Source organism: Salvelinus fontinalis, chromosome 16 (assembly GCF_029448725.1).
Source record: "Salvelinus fontinalis isolate EN_2023a chromosome 16, ASM2944872v1, whole genome shotgun sequence".
In the NCBI taxonomy this organism is placed as follows: domain Eukaryota; kingdom Metazoa; phylum Chordata; class Actinopteri; order Salmoniformes; family Salmonidae; genus Salvelinus; species Salvelinus fontinalis.
Genome location: NC_074680.1, coordinates 27013489 through 27027484, shown reverse-complemented (window position 1 = coordinate 27027484; position 13996 = coordinate 27013489). Strand labels below are relative to the sequence as shown.

General features: G+C 42.1%; 2 protein-coding genes and 1 pseudogene across 4 annotated transcripts; 2 read left to right on the top strand and 1 right to left on the bottom strand.

Moving 5' to 3' along the window:
- Positions 1–395: 395 nt before the first annotated feature.
- On the top strand, positions 396–8827 carry LOC129813350 (serine/threonine-protein kinase Nek9-like; annotated as a pseudogene).
- Positions 8828–9494: 667 nt separating this feature from the next.
- Positions 9495–12605, bottom strand: zc2hc1c (zinc finger, C2HC-type containing 1C). 2 transcript variants are annotated; one of them, XM_055864861.1, is made up of 3 exons: positions 12284–12605; positions 10504–12107; positions 9495–10392 (listed from the first exon to the last, which is right to left on the bottom strand). In XM_055864861.1, exons 1-3 carry the CDS (start codon positions 12336–12338, stop codon positions 10162–10164), a joined length of 1890 nt encoding a protein of 629 aa, XP_055720836.1. In that variant the 5' UTR covers positions 12339–12605; the 3' UTR covers positions 9495–10161. The 2 variants fall into 2 exon arrangements, with proteins under 2 accessions (XP_055720836.1, XP_055720835.1); XM_055864860.1 differs by having other exon boundaries at positions 10504–12605.
- acyp1 (acylphosphatase 1, erythrocyte (common) type) lies at positions 12535–13989 on the top strand. Of its 2 annotated transcripts, none has more exons than XM_055864866.1 (3): positions 12535–12623; positions 13087–13176; positions 13552–13989. In XM_055864866.1, the coding sequence occupies exons 2-3, from the start codon at positions 13096–13098 to the stop codon at positions 13768–13770; spliced, it is 300 nt and encodes a 99-aa protein (XP_055720841.1). In that variant the 5' UTR covers positions 12535–12623; positions 13087–13095; the 3' UTR covers positions 13771–13989. The 2 variants fall into 2 exon arrangements, with proteins under 2 accessions (XP_055720841.1, XP_055720842.1); XM_055864867.1 differs by having other exon boundaries at positions 12538–12623; positions 13091–13176.
- The last annotated feature ends 7 nt before the right edge of the window (positions 13990–13996 follow it).

The window sequence follows — 13996 nt, the reverse complement described above, 5'->3', positions numbered from 1 at the left end:
GAGATAATAAGACACACACACACACACATACCCAAGGACAGAGGGCTGACTACGCACACACAAATCTTCTGCTTAGCTGAACATTTGGTAACAAAGAACTTTTGCTACAAGACTCAGAAGGATGACGCCCAGCTCATCAGGACCAATCTGAGAAGACAACAACCTGTCCAGAACCAACCAAAGGACCAGAACTTCCAGACTCAACCTACTTTCTGTGTTGTATAAAATGTCTATGCACTCTGTTATCTGGGCGCTCTGTCTGCAGGTTCCTTACGAGCTGAATGAACGAGTCCATGCATGCTTGTATCAGATATCTTTACCTCTGAATAAAACTGCTTTTTATTATACGAATATCCACCCTGAGTCTCCACTTCGTCTCAGTTCTCCAGTAAACTTGTGACATCAACAAAAGGCATTTCGCCTCACTAAATTCATATTCTGTCAGTGAATCTTTCGCCAGTGGGCGATTGACGTCAGTATACAGCGGCAAGGAAGAAAAGTTACATTTGGCGAAGCAGACAGAGGTAAGCAGGTCAAGCACTATTTCTATCATTCACGCACACACACACCTCTGTTCTGTCAGAGCAAAATGCATAAAAAATGTATTGACCTATTAGGCCTTTTTTATTAGTGATCTACAATAGCTTTTCCTGCATGATGTGTGAATCTCCCACCAAACCTGGCCAGTAGCCTCTGAGATGGCCAGTCTACTTTAGTTTTCATACCCCAGTAAGAAAGGCTTGCGAGAGAGCTGAAGATCCATTACATTCCCAAGCTGTTTTACAAAACTGCTATTATTCACGTTGCTCAAGAGTAATAGTGTAAGGGCATGGTTTGTATTTATTTGATCCCAGCAGGAAAACAACATTTTGTAAATGTCAAACCTTTGTTTACTTGCTGAAAGAACAGTTTGTTTGATTAGAGCCTACACCATGTATAGTAAATTATTAGGGATATACCCTATTATTACTCTATTAAATTTTATAATAGCAGAAGCACAATGGGGGGGGGGGAGAAAATGAATAACATAAACATTTTTGAGTAAGTAATTGAGTAAGTAATTGCAGTGAAGTCTTGTTGCCTGAGGTCTCTTGGGTGTTATTTGTTGTAGCCTTCAAAGTGAAAGTGTTTCTGATCTCATCCTGACCTCTCTTTGTCTGTCCCCTGTCAATCACTGTACAGGACAACTCTCTGGTGGTGTGGAAGGAGGCGGACTTGAACTGCCTTTCAGATAAAGAGCATAAAGATGTCACAGATGAGATCAGCATCCTCTCCATCCTACAGCACAACATCAACAGCCTACTTCAACCATTTCATGGACAAGGACACTCTGCTCATTGAGCTTGAATATTGTAATGGTGAGATATGGCATCATCTTATCACTTGAATGTGGTGTATTTGTATGAAATACACATGGGATATTAAAGCTGTGTTCTTATTAAACGTGATACTTTCTATGACGGGATAATGATATTGATTCAACTGAAATATGATTGTCCCAATTGTAATGGTCTGGCAGTTACAGTAGCAATAGAAAAGGTCCACTATCTTTTCAATTTCAGGAGGAAATCATTTTGATTAAATCAACCAACAGAAGGGGAAACGCTTCACTGAGGAGGTATGAAAGTGAAACACAACATGATGTAAGGGTGTATTGTACCTAGAGACACACAATGGCTCTGGCTTTGTTCTAGATAAGAACAATTGTGAACATTCAACTTCATCTTTCCCTGCCAGTTTTTAATATCTAAAACATCTTAAATTCCCCTAGGTTGTCATATGGTACCTGTACCAAGTTACCTCTGCAGTGGCTCACATTCATAAGGCTGGTATCCTGCACAGGTAAATTCCAGGGTTGGGTCCAAACTTTCCTCAATGATTGTGCTATGGGCTGCTTTGAATATTTGTATTGTATGTAAGTTGTGTTGGTTATGAATACCAAAGTCCTTATTCGGTCTGGTCACAATTTTATTTTTTCTGACCTATTTTATTCTTCTCTTGAAGGGATTTCAAGACACTGAATATCTTCCTAACTAAAACAAACCTTATAAAGTTGTGTAATAACATTTGAAGTATTAGCCTGGAGAGCTGTGCTTTTTTGGTGTTATGTTGGCCATGTAGATCTCAATTACGTAGTGCTGAATGAAGTTAACACACAGTCATTATAGTTGCTGCAGAGCTGATTACATTCAGTGAACAGATTTGGTGAGCAGACTGGATACTCAAACCAAATCAAGTCCAGAGAGCAGTGTGGTTGTTCTGTCCCTTTGTGGGCATAGTCTACATATCTCTCCCTGTGTGTACCTAAGCCTGCTGTATTTGTAGTCAGCTCCATCCATGGCTCTTCACTCTGCCACAGGGACATGGCTTCTGTTTGGAGGCAGGTGTGAAAAGTGGTAGCAGCGAGTGTACAGCTAATTGTGACCACGAGCAGTGCCATGTGTCTGACGGCCCGTATGGATAGCTAGAGTATACTGTATGACATAATGCAGATAGCCCGGTCAGCCAATGTGCGGGAGCACTGGTTGGTCAGCCCAATTGAGGTAGTATGTACATGAATGTATCGTTAAAGTGACTGCATATATGATAAACAGAGAGTAGCAGCAGTGTAAAAAGAGGGGTTGGAGGGGCACACAATGCAAATAGTCCAGGTAACCATTTGATTACCTGTTCAGGAGTCTTATGGCTTGGGGGTAAAAACTGTTGAGAAGCCTTTTTGTCCTAGACTTGGCACTCCGGTACCGCTTGCCATGCGGTAGCAGAGAACAGTTTATGACTGGGGTGGCTAGGGTCTTTGACAATTTTTAGGGCCTTGCTCTGACACTGCCTGGTGTAGAGGTCCTGGATGGCAGGCAGCTTAGCCCCAGTGATGTACTGGGCCGTACGCACTACCCTCTGTAGTGCCTTGAGGTCAGAGGCTGAGCAATTGCCGTACCAGGCAGTGATGCAACCAGTCAGGATGTTCTCGACGTTGCAACTGTAGAACCTTTTGAGGATCTCAGGACACATGCCAAATCTTTTTAGTTTCCTGAGAGGGAATAGGCTTTGTTGTGCCCTCTTCACGACTGTCTTGGTGTTTGGACCATTCTAGTTTGTTGTTGATGTGGACACCATGGAACTTGAAGCTCTCAACCTGCTCCACTACAGCCCCATCGATGAGAATGGGGGCGTGCTCGGTCCTCCTTTTCCTGTAGTCCACAATCATCTCCTTAGTCTTGGTTATGTTGAGGGATAGGTTGTTATTCTGGCACCACCCGGCTAGGTCTCTGACCTTCTCGCTATAGGCTGTCTCGTCATTGTTGGTGATCAGGCCTACCACTGTTGTCGTCTGTAAACTTAATGATGGTGTTGGAGTCGTGCCTGGCCATGCAGTCATGGATGAACAGGGAGTACAGGAGGGGACTGAGCACGCACCCCTGGGGAGCTCCAGTGTTGAGGATCAGCGTGGCAGATGTGTTTAAAGGTGAAAGCAGTGGCCAGCATGTGTGTGCAGGGGAGACCCACTGCTGTGGTTACCGTGGAGAAAGAGCTGCACACTTGGGCTGTGAGTACCATGTTCCTATAAGTCCAAAGCAGAATTTTTTTTTCCCGAGCACTTTAAAGTTTTTTTTGTTGAGCAAACATGTGCCCTTTTGATGTCGTGGTTTCATTTTAGTGTCCAAGATGGTGGGCCAGCTGGGCCATGGGGCCCAGGCCTCATACGGCAGCCACACAAGGTTGAGAGGCTGCAGGGAAAGGCCATCCGTCAGGTTGCTTGTGGAGCTGATTTCACTGCCTGTGTCACTGGTGAGTAGTCTGTCTGTGTGGAGCACAACTCCAGTAGAATAGGATGTTTACAGTGGGAGGGCTCTGTTTCTGTCTTTTTACAACACATATACAATTCAGACAGATTTGGTCTAGTTTGACAACATGCCGTTGCTGTTTCGTTTCAGATGAGGACTAGATGTACATGTTTGGTTCTGACTACTACGGCTGTATTGGAGTGGAGAACGAGCAGGGCATGTAGGTGCTAGAGCCAGTGCTGTTGGAATTCTTTGAGGAGTGGCCTGTCAGGCAGGTGTCCTGTGCAGACAACCAAGTGGTGGTGCTGACCCACAGGGGAGATATCTACTCCTGGGGCTGTGGAGAGCACGGTATGTACCAGAACAGCGTATACTGAGCTACACAGCAGTACTGTATGTCTACCACGATGCCTCCCTCAAGCTCCATATCCGTTGTCCCACCTTATCTTGCCAGTAGATGGAGCTATGATGATGAAGGACATAATTAATTTATGAAGTTGGCCTTTTCCTCAGTCTTGGCCTGGACTGTGAGGATGACTTTAACTCCCTCATGCAAGTAAGATCCTGCCCTCTAGTTTCCAGCAGAGAGCTTGAACATATAATTTAATTCTGCTCAATGACGTCTCAATTTTATCATCCAGACAAATGAATGAAAATGTGTTTGAATCCACCATTAAAATCGATAGGAAGCATAATGTTGTGTATCGTCTGGCTTTCACAGGTGGAGATACCCAAAGGAGCCATTATCTCCTCTGTGGCCTTGATGGAACCTTCTGACAGTCTGGCAAAGTCCTGGCCTTTGGGAACAACAATCAACCTTGGAGTCTCTGGCCTCAAACCTTCCTGGAGAGGTACAGCATCACATTAAACATACTAGGATCCACTCACAGGCTCTTCTCATTGCTTTAAAATAAGGAATAATGCAATTAATGGTGGAGAATTTAAGTTTTCTTCCTTCAATATCAGGCCTACCAGAGGATACCATACACCACTACACTCACTTTGGTCAAGCAGCTGGCCAGGTATAAGATCCAATTTCCGCTGGGAAGACCCACACTGCTGCCATCAACGGGACAGCTACCAGACTCCTCCTTTTTTTCTGATCCCAAATTGAAAGTATATAGAATTTTATATCAAGACATGGTTCTGACTGAACTCTGACCTTGCAGGCTGATGACCTTTGGCTGCAAAAATGATGGTCAGCTTGGTGTGAAGGACTTCAAGAAGAACCATGGCATCCAGCTCTTGTTGGGGTGGGGGGGGGGTCAGATGTTTTTTTTTGGGGGGGGGGGGTCAGATGGTTTCACCATCGCAGCCACGGAGGGTCAGAAAAACAACTAAACTTCAACATTCTCTGTTGCAGCATGTTGTTGAATATGCTGTTTAATGTGTATATGCAGCTTAGTTGTGGTGCTTGTTTTTTTCTTCACTTTATTCTGTTAGCAGGGAGTCCTGCTCTGACCTACAAAAGTAGGACTCAATCTAATGGAGAATACCGGTAGTACTGGTAGATTCCCTGTTTAGGTTCTGGAAGGATATAGGCTAATCTCTCATCCCTTCAGACCATCAGATCTTTGCCTGGGGAAAAGCAGGAAACGGATGCCTGGGAATGCTTTACCACAACCCATTTTAGGCTCCCTCCACCATGTGCCAGACCTCTTCTGTCGTGGCTGGCACACCATTCTCATCATGGGTTAGCCACTAACTTCTGTTTTAACACCAGCTAATAATTTATTGAAAAATACAGTTGAGATTGATTATGTTCCCTGTTTACAGAAAAGGTTCTCAACTCTAAAACTATCTGCTCAAACAGCAGTGGACTTTTAATTGGCAGTGGTAAGTAAGATGGCCATGGTCTCTCTGGTTACTTTATCATTACATTCACAATCTGAACAGGTCAATAGTTTTATACCAGTGTGGTACTGACCACATGGTGTGTCCTGGTGTTTATCGGTTCACACTAAGGCCTGTGCCAGGCCTCTACCTCCACTGTGGATCTGGAGAGTGAGCCAGGCTCAGACAGGGCTACATGAAGGGCGATTGGGGGGCACTAAGGAGGATGACACAGACAAGCGACACATCAAGACCTCCATAACGTCTCTGACGAACCAGACTGGCAACAGCTCTTGCCCCATCTGGCTGCGCCAGGTTTGTACTCAAAACAACAAGCATAATAAAAGCCTGAACAGAGAGGGTTATGGCCACTGAATGTTGGTGTCCCTCCCTAACAGGAGCTACAGGATGCAGAGTTCATCCCGATTCCAGAGGCTGCATACCTGGCCCTCTGGCTCCTTTCTCAGAGAGCGTCACACTGCTCTGTGATGAGCTGCAGGAGGTGAAGGCTGCTGCCGCCACTGAGAAAGGCCTCTCGGTTATGACAAACGCACCTGACTACATCCCCATGCTAATGTCTCAACCTAACCAAGTGTTATTTCTTTAGACCACTCGTATGGGCTGTGACGGGGTCAATGGGTTGGAGGAGGCAGGAGCCTGTAGAAGGGGAGGCACCAACTTGCTACAGAGCAAGCAATGAGGTAGCAGAGGTATGTGCAAGATAACCCCTTACACACATTGTTACAGCACAAGGCTAGTTGAGACAGTATTCTGGTGCAGTTGCTTGTTTGTTCTGTGTTTCTCTGTAGTTGTTGCCATTTTATTTTACAGTACAGGTAAGCATTACTCACTAAAGACTAGTGGTACCCGGGTCAGCTGTTTGTTCACCTGCCCCTGCTCACAATTGCAAATAATTTTTTTTATGGCCCCACACTTGATCCTAACCCACAAATATAAAAAATGCGCTGTAGGCTACAGTCAGAAGGTATAACGTTTTTTTTGACAGGGGGTGGAGGATTATTTTTTGCGTAAATTATGTTTCTTATCATTTCCGACATTTTAGTAGGCTATTTGTTAGTCAACTTGTCTATAATTAGATGCGTGCAGCTTCTCTTCTGCCATTATATGTTGCCCTAGAAGACTAAATAAACACTTGCTCACTAGAATCATGTCATAAATGGTAGAAGGAATGCTTCAATCTAGTTGACATCAGTAAAGTTTTCTGTCATCTCTGCTTCTTTTGCAGAGCAAACATGTTTCTGTTAAGATTTCAGTTTGGCTTGGATGTGTATTTTATGTGGTGGAAATACAATCAGCTTGTATGATTCTGATAAAGATAGATAGCACCTCTACAGATGGTATCTAACTGCACATTCACATTCCTTCAATATGATGAAATAAATAAATCGTATTTCTCCACTCCTGTTGAGTCAAAATGTACATTTGGTGTGTCAATTTGCTGCAAGAAATATTAAAACAGAGGTTACAGACCTACAGTCAGTTTCCATTTAACCCATCTGAACCGTAGGCTACATTTACATTACATTTAAGTCATTTAGCAGACGCTCTTATCCAGAGCGACTTCCCTTGATGTGCCATAGGCCTATTTGAAGTCCCGTCTTGTGACTGTCGAATTTGTGTAGCGCCTCACAATCATCACATATAACATAGGCACTGCTATCATTGTCTTAATTTTTGTTTTGTTTTTTTAACCAAGTAAGCTAGTTGAGAACAAGTTCTCATTTACAACTGCGACCTGGCCAAGATGAAGCAAAGCAGTGCGACACCAACAACACAGTTACACATGGAATAAACAAGCGTACAGTCAATTGTATTTTACCACTTCACCAAATCTTTCCCAAACAACTTCTGGCCCCTCCCTTCTATTTATTTTCAACACTCCATTTCACAGCTTATCTCTTTTTGAATTAAACTCTGACATTGGCCTTTTTCTCTCAGTGGATAGACATGAACTTTTTCTGCCCATTCCCAAAAGCTTTTGGCGATCAGTGTGCAGGCTATTTGGTGCACGTAAAGTTTGACCCTAAAGTTTAGGCTTGCGCACTAATGCCTGATAGAACCTCAATGTAGCCAATAGGCCTAGGTCACAGAAGGTTGGTGGCACCTTAATTGGGGAGAACGGGCTCTTGGTAATGGCTAGAGCGGAATTGCTGGAATGGTATCAAACACATGGTTTCCATGTGTTTGATGCCTATGGTATTGTTGTATGCCATTCCATTGACTCCGTTCCAGCCATTATTATGAGCTGTTCTCCCCTCAGCAGCCTCCACTGGCTTAGATATAAATGTAACATTCATTGATTTTGTTTCTGTATTTTCTCTGTATTCAACCCAGCACCTGTAGTGATCCCTGTAGGCAAAGTTGTGTAGTAACACTGAGTCGAGTCTCTATTCTAGACCGATCAACTCCATTGCTATGCAGACAAGTGTTATCAAGAGTTGTTCTCTTTCATAACAGTTAAGTGACCAGCTCAAAGAGAACGAGAGACTCTGGACAGCAATCAACCATCTGACCCTGCGCAAATCAGGAACTGAAAAGAACAGCAACCACCAATCCGATCACAGGCCTGTGGCAGGACAGGGAGGAGCCTCCAACCATGATCGGGACAGATCTGCTGGGGCAAATCCGTGAGCAAAAACTCTCCTATCCAATGAGTGGCGGTGACCCTGTGCAAAAACAGTATTATATTTGAGATTCTCCAAAGTAGCCACCCTTTGCCTTAATGACAGCTTTGCACACTTTATACACCTGTCAGCACTGGGTGTAGCTGAAATAGCCAAATCCACTAATTTGAAGGGGTGTATTTCAAGTACTTATTTTTTGCTAATTTCCTTTCGAAAGCCCTGAGCCCTGTTCTTCATATGTGATGCTGTAAAAAAAAAAAGCCTAAATACTATTTCAAATAGCCAAAGGTATACCAAATATATTGTCTCTCTTACTTCTAATTTACCAAATAAATATTTAGTGTTAACATTTAAGTATTTACAATCTTGTGTATTTCATATGATGATCAGCTTGCTATTCTGGATCTGGAAAAAATAGTGTATGAGGTTCACTTTTACATAACTCAAACTACTGATTCAATATAGACAATCACTTGTATTGCCTTAAGATAACCTTGAATTTGTTTAAACTAGTATTTAAGTGGAGGAAATGGTCATTTTATGGTTAATCTTCCTTCTGTAAAATAATGTCATGAGTAGTTCTCTTCCTAGAATGTAGAAAAGCTCGTTTTTGTAAAGTTAATGGTAATATTTTGTTTTTTCTATTAAATGTTTTCTCAACTGTTGCTTTTTCAGGTTTATATTGTCTTTGTGTTCCTCCTGTTTTTGAGTATTGATTCATCCTTTTGACACTATTTGTGAAAAGTGTAATATTCACATTGTGTATTTGTTTACTCGGTGGTGTGTGTACAGTATGTGTGTTTAAGTGTCCTTTACCAACAGCTTGCAACTCTTGGTTGGTGTGCAGTTAATTGATACAATACACAACACTGGTGGAATTTCCTTTATCAGTGCAAGAGAAAAGTGTCCTTATTCCTTAGTGCTTTTGCATACTCTTAAACCAAATTGTGTTGTGATGAATTGTGCACAAATAAAAAGAATAGGCTATGCTTTTTATACAGTTTGTTTAATGTTGAAATATTACACACATACTGTGTTCATTTTTGCAATATTTTTTTCTTCCAATGGCTTAGCTTACCCTATGCAACATTATAAAATAGAGTGGGTGTACCGTTACAGTGGCCTTACGTTCCACCATTCATAGAGGCACCTTTGATTTATGCTTCATGTAAAAAAAAAAACATTTTGGTCAGATGAATTCTGAAATGAACCAAACACTATAGACAAAGCAAAATCAGATTTGTATTTTTTTTTTTATTGTGCTTCAAAATCCACCAATCGTTGGTTTTCATTTTCTTTTAACCCTTTTGCAGACTGTGAATCTTGTTCAGCAGTATCTGATACAGTATTTACAATTTAGGCATGACATCTAAATAGTTTAGTTCCCCCCCCCACTTCAAAGGCAGTGTAAAAACTATACTCTACAATTCAAAATGTTATTTTAAACTAAATACTCTCATACTAAACCACAACGCCATACCTGTACATTTAGCTCTATAAAAATGTAAGTTAATGCAGAGGCTTTTAGGTAACAAACTACATAAATTTCATCAGGGCTTTAGTTTTAACATCTGAAACCCTACCTCAAAGTTCATTAAATAATCCCACAGCAGCCCCCCACCCCACATTTTTTACAATTTTATATACAAAATAATTGCCTTTTGTGAACTAACATTCGCTCTTGACTTTTTCCCCCCCTACTAGCAATGACTTTGCTGATAGATACTTTATTGAGGAAAAATGTACTTATTATAACTGAGATATATGGTTGTCCCACCTAGCTGTTTTAAGATGAATACACTAATTGTAGGTCGCTCTGGATAAGAGCGTCTGCTAAATGACTCAAATGTAAAATGTAGTTTTGAATGCTTTTTATAAACATTGCAAATTAGTTGGTTTCGTCAGCGGCGGTGGCGGGGAGGTGGAGGGCGACTCTTGATGTTCTGGCACTTGGGGATATGTCGCTCTGCTGGCCCAGGGGCAAATCGGCGGGCACAGTGAGGGCAGGTCACATAATCATCATTGTCTTGGATAGGTGGTTGGGGCTGCAAAGCACCTGTTGCTGGAACATGGGCTTGGCGCAGATTACGAATGAATGCCTCGTGTTTCTGCCTCCAGTTGCTCTTCTTTAGCTGTAAATCAAGCCAAAATCATATTAACCAGGGTTGAGAAATGGCATGAGAAACGAGATAATATAATACCATTATTTCCTCAAATTAAAGAAATTGGGGAAAAACTCTTACCTCAGGAGACTTGCTTCTTGAGTTGGTTTTCATGAACTCTTCCAGGTCAGTTCCCTTGGCCCTGTACTTGGAGGAGTCAAAGACTTTGCGGCTGGAGCGCTGCATCCTTTCACAGACCTGAAGGTGCTTCTCTAGTCTCTCTGCAGCAAATTTTCTGTGGCAAATTCTGCAAGGGATGAGCTGGAGGCAAGCATTGTCAGCACTCTCCACTGGGCTGAGTTCCACTTGCAGTAGCCGACTTGACTGGCGGTGAACTGAGGGTGATGTGTGGGAAGCTTCTCGAGATATTTTTCTACAATTGATGCTACTGCGGCTCCCTGGCACTGATCTATGTGAAGTTTTAAGCTGTCCCTCCTGATCCAGCCCTCTATGAAATATGTCACGCCTCTTATCATCAGCTGAAACATACCTCTCTCTAGAAGACCTTTCCCACTTATACTCCTTCTCCCAGTCTCTTTTCTTCTCAACCTCCCCATTTAGTTCTCTCTCTTTCACTTTCTCCCTCTCCCACCTATTCCTCTCAAATCTTTTCTCCCTCTCCCAATTTGTATCCTTTTCATTCTCCCTTTCTCTAGCCCTCCTGCTCCACTCTCCATTTTTCTCCCTCTGTTGCTCTAGGTCCTTCTCAGCCCTCCTGTCTCTACTCCACTCTGGCTTGTTCACAATTTCCCTTTCCATTCTTTCCAACCTCTCCCACTCTTCTGCAAGTGCCCTCTTCTTCTCTCTTCTCTCCCTATTGAACTCTTCTTTTTTCTCTCTCTGCCACTCAATATCCTCCCGGCTTTTATCCCTCATAATCAACCTCTCCCTCCTTTCCATCTCGTGAACTCTCTCCTTTTCCCTTCTCTGCTCAGCTGAGGACACCTTGCTCTCGATCCACTCCTTTTCTCTTTCCACTGGTCTCCTAATATGCCTCTCTGCCCTCTTAGTGTTATCACCTGAGACAGTTCTCTCCCTCTGCTGCATTTCTCTCACTTTTTCCTGAGTTTTCAACAGCTTCCCTTGAAGTATTAGTTTATCCATTTCAATTTTCGTTGCCATCCTCCGCTCATAATCCAGCCTCTGCTGCTCTCCCTTTGATCGTTTGTACCCAGAAACCCTTCTGCTGTTTGTGTTATCTTCCAATGATGGTGAAGAATCCTCAGCAGGCCTTCTTTGGCTTATTATGCCACTTCTTCTATCATACTCTGAATGATCATGTGGTGGTGAGGGAAAATATGGAGGGAGTCTTTGAAACTCATTAGGTTTACAATCTACCTCGTCATTACTCAACCTATCTATGATTAAAGTTCTTTTATGGTAAACAGGCTTCAGTGAAAATGCCTTGTCCACTCCATCTGCTTTCCTCCCAGACACAATATCACCTGGTTCTTCAGGGTAAACATACTTTCTCCTTGCTGAGTTATGTGTTCTGCTTTGGGAGGAATATTTGGATTGATGAAATGTCTCTTGGGAATACTGTTGCTGCCATTCATTCATGGCAGTCCTTTCCCTTGGTCTATGATCCTCAAACGGTTGCTCTCGAAGGCTGGTCTGATGTTTCAAAGGGTGATGCAAAGCTCTTGAGCGGTCCTTCACAGGTGGGAGTTTTTCCAATATCACTTCTTTATCCAATAAAAGAAAAGGGTCAGGGTGAGGATGCGGAGCCATTTGCAACCGATGCATAATTATACCCCCAAAGAAATGGTTGATTAGGGGTTGATTTTACTTGTTGAAAAGATAAGGCCTAGTTAGCTAACTATATGACTTAGCTAGCTAAACGTTACATAAATTGACTCACCAGCTGCTCTCCCTCTTGAATTGGCAGATTTCTCTTTGTGATTCTCTTTCAGCATTTCACTACTGCTTAGCAATGGCTACTCCAAGACATGACTAATTATCTTCTTTAAAATAGGTTGTGAATATCTCCAAAATGTGGAAAATGTTGACAGCAGTAGCAGCATGCACACACTTAGCACCTGTTTTGTTGGTATCAGTTGCCTAGAAACAAAGTATTTTGTTAACGTTTTCTGATTGGTGCAGTACTGTCATCCGGAAGCAATGACCGGATGTAACGAAAAATAGCTGTCTGAATGAAAATCTCCAAACTGCCAAACCATTTTGGAAAAAGCTGAGCTAAGGTATGATTTAGTAAACTAGCTATACAATGACAATGACAAACAATGACAATATTATGCGCTTGTTCTAATTGCACTGATAAGAGGCAAATGAAGATCACAGGTTAGCAAGCTAGTTAGTTAGCTACAGTAATGAAAGTGGAGGCTAAACTAGCTTTGGGACACAACATAGGGAGTCTGTACACAGTGTGTCCCAAAGCTATGGCTAAGCATGCTGTTTGAGTCAGTCTCTTGTTTTGGTGAAGCTGTAAGTAACCTAGTGACATCTGCAAAAAGCTAACTACAATAAATAGGTAGTCTCTAGGCAGACCGGCAATGTTCCCTAGGTGTGGGTTGTCTGAGATTAATAAATAGGTATAACAAAGTAAAACGGTTTGGCCAATCTAGCTATCTAGGTAGCTACTCGCATTTGTTTTGAATTGAACCCTTCAAAAATATTGATATATTTTTTTCGCTTTTCATTAAGACAGCTGGGATGTCTACTGAAGAGATGATTTCAGTAGATTATGAAATATTTGGGAGAGTTCAAGGTGTATTTTTTCGAAAATACACTCAGGTAAGAATACAATACAACAGTAGGACATAAGCCATTATTATTATTATTTGTCATTTGAAAGTCATGTTTCATACCTATGCTTAGTAACACATGGTCAATTAGCAGGCTGACTGTCAGTCAGTAGATTGGACATAAGCATACTTTCATAGCTACTCATTTATGTTTTCAGCTGTATGGTGTGCTTCATTTAATTTCTTTGTCACTCAGTCATGCTAGCAGGAGTAAGCAGCCCTGGCCTGGAGGTCCTGGCCGAGACACATCAGGGGTTGTAGTGCTGAGCTGGAATAAAAAATATGTATACCTTGTGGCTCTTCAAGGAAATACTCCTGAGTAATGATAACCTCTCCTTCTGCCATATTTGGTGGTGTTTTTCAGGCAGAGGGGAAAAAGCTAGGTTTGGTCGGCTGGGTGCGGAACACAGAGGCAGGAACTGTGCAGGGGCAGCTTCAAGGTCCAAGCAACAAGGTGAGACAGATGCAGGATTGGCTGAAGTCCACTGGGAGCCCCAAGTCACAAATCATCAAAGCAGAGTTCAAGAATGAGAAGAACGTTAAGAGTTTGGATCACTCAACATTCAAAATAGTTCGCCCTTGAATTTATTTTATACAGTATTACATTCCAAACTAACGTGTGAGATATTATTGTTATTTAAAATGAGGATTGTTTTGTTAGAGTTCCTGAAATGGAAAGCTTTAGAAATGTACTGTAAATAATTGAAACTTATTTCAATGTATGTTAGGCCTTAACTCTGAATTGTGTGTTAATGTGTAATATTTAAAATACAACTAAAATAAAATATTTAACACAATTTAATTGTATA